At 43.7% G+C, this 4,345-nt stretch overlaps 2 protein-coding genes across 2 annotated transcripts; one reads left to right on the plus strand and one right to left on the minus strand.

The window, feature by feature from the left end:
* Positions 1–5: 5 nt before the first annotated feature.
* On the plus strand, positions 6–2,876 carry LOC136785533 (polyhomeotic-proximal chromatin protein-like; the record flags this gene model as incomplete). The annotated part of the gene is made up of 1 exon (XM_066746596.1): positions 6–2,876. A coding segment is annotated over one exon (1,521 nt), but the record flags the coding sequence as incomplete, so codon positions are not given.
* On the minus strand, positions 2,105–4,131 carry LOC136785531 (beta-lactamase-like protein 2 homolog). Its single transcript, XM_066746594.1, has 3 exons — positions 3,925–4,131; positions 3,198–3,831; positions 2,105–3,103 (listed from the first exon to the last, which is right to left on the minus strand). Exons 1-3 carry the CDS (start codon positions 4,053–4,055, stop codon positions 2,969–2,971), a joined length of 900 nt encoding a protein of 299 aa, XP_066602691.1. The 5' UTR covers positions 4,056–4,131; the 3' UTR covers positions 2,105–2,968.
* Between the last annotated feature and the right edge of the window lie 214 nt (positions 4,132–4,345).

Below are 4,345 nucleotides of genomic sequence, written 5' to 3' on the forward strand. Positions count from 1 at the left end.
TAGGTGTGATACAGCAACGAAACTCAATAATCGCTAATGGAAGACAGCAGCAACAGCAACAACAGCAGCAGCAACAACCACAACAACAACAGCAGTCATCGCCAAATGGTATTTTAGATTCGGTAACTCAAGCCGCCGTGAAGCTGGAGGCACTGGTCAATTCTGCGGCTGCTGAAACTCATCAAATGGTGTCACCTATGCGTAACGTTAGCGCCAATTCCAGTCCCATGATGGGTCACGTGACGACAGTGCCAGAGCACGAAAGAATACCGAGTCCACAAACCACAAGAACAAGCCCACCCATTCCCGTGAAGGCTATGCTCTTGGAAGCTCTGATGCCAGCTTCGTCCTCTGTACCAAGCCTCTCGGCGTCATTACCTGTAAGCGTTGCCGCTGTATCTGCCATATCGTCCTCGGCATCCGTAGTATCGGAAGCCACGAGCAACGAGAGTTTATTGACCAGCATAAGCGCATCGATGCTACCGAGCTTGTCCGAGTCCGCTGGTACAAGCTCGGTGTCCGTGTCTCCATGTACCTCGTTGAGCGTGACTTCGGATAACATTGCTACGACTGCCGAGCATATTCAACAAATTCAAGCATTGGCACAACAGGACGTAGCGGTGATGCAGCAGCAAGTGCAGCAAGTGGAACAGGTTGTTGCGCAAGCGCAACAACAGGTTGAGCAAGTGGTAGCACAAGCACAGCAACAGGCTGTTCAAGCTGTGCAACAAGCGCAACAACAGGTTGTTCAGCAAGTTGTACAACACGCCCAAGTGGTACAACAGGCAGTGCAGCAGGTACAAGCTGTTCAGCAGGTTCAGGCGGTACCTGCGGTTCAGCAGGCCGTACAACAAGCGACCCAGGAAGTGGTGCAGCAGGCGGTGCAGCAGGCCACTCACGAGGTCGTTCAGCAAGTGCAAGCTGTTCAACAGGCTGTGCAGCAAGCGCAGGCTGCCCAGGCTATGCAACACGCGGTACAACAAGATATTGGCTCGATGCTGAGCCAACCGGCTGGATTTGTCGCTGAAGCAAGTTCGGCCTTGGCAAGCGGTGCTGCTCAGGAACCCTCGCAACAGAGGCTAACCACGGCAGCCGAGCAAGCCATCAACAACGTCATCACGAATGCCACCCAGGACATCATCAACAACCGGCCCATCACGACCACAACGGCACACGCCATCATAGCGACGAAGAACATATTGAACAGTGTGGCGACACAGAGCGCGCAGCTCATGAATAGCGCGATGGAGGGCATTTTGCCGAAATCACCGGCGAGTCAAGGGAACATCGTCGAGCAAGTTACTAGCAAATCTCCGCCGGTCTCGATGCCGGTGGTTCAATCTAATAGGCAAACGATACAACCACCGATGACCAACGGTACTCCTGCGACGGCGGGCACCACCATCAGGAAACCCGAGGACAACGGAGTTATGCTACCCCAAGAGCTGACTTCAATGTCCGATCACGATTTACTCAGCTATATAAATCCGAGCTGCTTCGATCCTCAGGGGGGTTTCCTCATGTAGTACTCGGAATAAATTCGAGAGAATCTTCTAATCTCACGCCACTGATTATTAGCTTAATTTCAATTTGCTCTGAGAGTGCTACGTACGACCAAGTCCGTTCATTTTACGCTCGCTCGTTCGTCCGGCCGTATTCTCCTCCAGTCTCTTATTCTCTTGATTGACTCGTAAAAAGTGGAGCTACAGCGGAAATACGGCGGAACGAAGGAGAGAGAATATGATTGTTGAAGGGTGAAGTGAGGAGGACGGAAAAACATCGCGCCATCACTAAAGATTCTCTCTCGTATCTACGTTTGCTTTGACAAGTTATTGCAATGTGATAATTCATTAATTTATGTCTTCGGTGTCAGCGCGCGAACAGGTGCCTTGAAACGCGTAAACGTGTGTTAGCGGGAAAAACACAGTTGCACAATGTACTGACCCCACTCAGAATGATATACTCTGAACTAGAGCTGTGGAAATTGAGTGTAGCCGACTAAATGCCTATTGTACCTTCTGTATTGATTATATATCCTTCCTTGACTTGATTTCATTATGAACAATGGATCATCTTGTTGTTTGACTTCGTTTCTATGATGATATTTTAATTATAATATATTTCGTATATTGTTTAATAATTTTCATGTTAATTAGTGCTGCTAATAACAGAGCTATGTGATTATGTTAATGTTATCGACGTTTAATAAATGAGCGCAGCGAAACGGCGAGATTATATTATTATACACATATATGGTTATATGTGTCAGTACGAAGAATAGCATATACTATATTAGATATATACGAGTATAGAAACAAAATATATATATATACAAATATATAGTATATATTTACTTACCCAAAGAGAGAAGCGGAAGGTTAAGAGATAAGTGGAAAAGTGAGCTTATTAGAGAGAGAAAAGATCGAATTTTATCGGGATATCTCGCGTATATCCTCTATGTTTAAAATACCAAGGTGCTAATTATTTTAGAGTACCGATACTCGCCAAGTTTGTGTAGCAAACGAATTTTATATGAAAATGTAAGGACAGATGCACACACACCTATCGTCGTGATTTATCCTTGTAGCAGAATATATATTTTTTATCAAATCTATATCATTGTATCCGATGAAAGTTATACACGATCGTTTAAGGAACAAAAAGAAACAGAAAGGGAAAACTTTCCAAGTAGTAGGATCATGAGGTGTCGAATAAACCGTTGTAATGTCTCGTATGTACTTTGTCATCGAATTATATCTGTAACAAAGAGAGTGCTGCATGTTGTGCGCACGTCGGTAAGTTTTAAGTTTGGAAAAATTCTGTGCATATGTATGATCGTTATTTCTGTAAAGCGAATAAATGTTTCACCATATTGATACCCGCGTATTCTCTTTTAGGATAATCAGGAGTGAGAGTGATAGAATAGGCATAGAAAGCTTTTTAAACTTTTTACAAAAATTAATCAACATTACAGGTTAGACTCCAATGTTTGTACGATGCTCCATTTCCCTTTATAGCCCTTCACCTTTTCTTCTTTTCGTAACTTTTCAAGATGATGCTGAACATTTGATGCCGCGGCAGGCCACAAGGCTTTCGGTGTATCCTGATAAATATATGTTACTGTTAAATGATTATGTACAAACACTCACACCTATCGTTAAAAAGACGTTCGACAAAAAGAGCAAAAGAAAATTTACGCGGTATATGTGTTGCACTATATCAATCTCGGACAACGTTTCTGCCGGCCCATGTTTCTCCAATACTTGTAAGATTTCTCTTTCTCTTTCCTGACGATGCCTAATGTAATACTCGATTTGTGGAATGGGATCGTTGAGAACTGGTCCGTGTCCCGGATAGATTATCTTTGGAGCAATAGTTAATATTTTCTTCAGCGATATAAGGTAATCGTGAAGATCTTCGAAAACTGCAGTACCTGCCCCGAGTATACAATCGCCACTGAATAAAATTTCGTCGTCTTGGAGGACAAGACAAGCGTGATCAGTGGTATGTCCAGGGGTATACTCGATTTTCAAGCTTGCACCCTCCACCTCTAGTAATTGGCCATTTGTCAGGGCTTGCCACTCTACGGAATTCTCACTGTCGCGAGCATTATCATCAGATGCAGCCCTTGGCAATTTCCACACTGTTGCTGGTTTCGCAGAGATATTTTCGAGTAATTTTTGAACAGAATTTACCCCTCCTATATGATCGTGGTGCCAATGCGTAATAATTACGTGCTGTATAGTAGCTTTTTCTTCTGTCAACACCTGACTCAACAGTTTTATATATTTATCGGCCGTATCAGTATCACCGGTATCTATCAGAATCCGTCTGAAGTATGGAAATATCGATTTCAGCGTTAATTATTATTACAGAATCGTGCATTACTGTAGAATGTAAGGTTAGGTATTGCTTGTCACTCACCTATCCCCAGTACCCACCAAGTAAGTATTCGTACCTTGCAATGTCATAGGGCCAGGATTACAACCCAAGATTCGAATGACTTTACTCGAGAGCTTGGAAAGCAAAGGAATGGTGGAAGACATCGAAGTCATATCGTTACAAATATAATTATCAGCTGCGCGTGTGGTTAGAACGATCGAGGAACCGCGTACATAACCTCTCGGTTTGTTTTGCCCACGTGCAACATATGGCCGCGAGAGCGAAGCCAAAGTGGTGGGAGAAAAGAAGTTGGCCGTCATCTTCATTGTAAGCAGATATAGGCAATCTACTTACAACCAAGATGGCGGCCAACTTTTTTTCTCCCAACACTTTGGTCAGAACATATTCGAAATTGAAAGAAACCCTACTTAAAACCGAAAATTATAATGCCTACGTAATGTAC

This window comes from Prorops nasuta, unplaced genomic scaffold (genome assembly GCF_024137725.1).
Source record: "Prorops nasuta isolate Cenicafe-Biocafe unplaced genomic scaffold, Cenicafe_Pnas_1.2 PNAS00467, whole genome shotgun sequence".
Taxonomy (NCBI): Eukaryota; Metazoa; Arthropoda; class Insecta; order Hymenoptera; family Bethylidae; genus Prorops; species Prorops nasuta.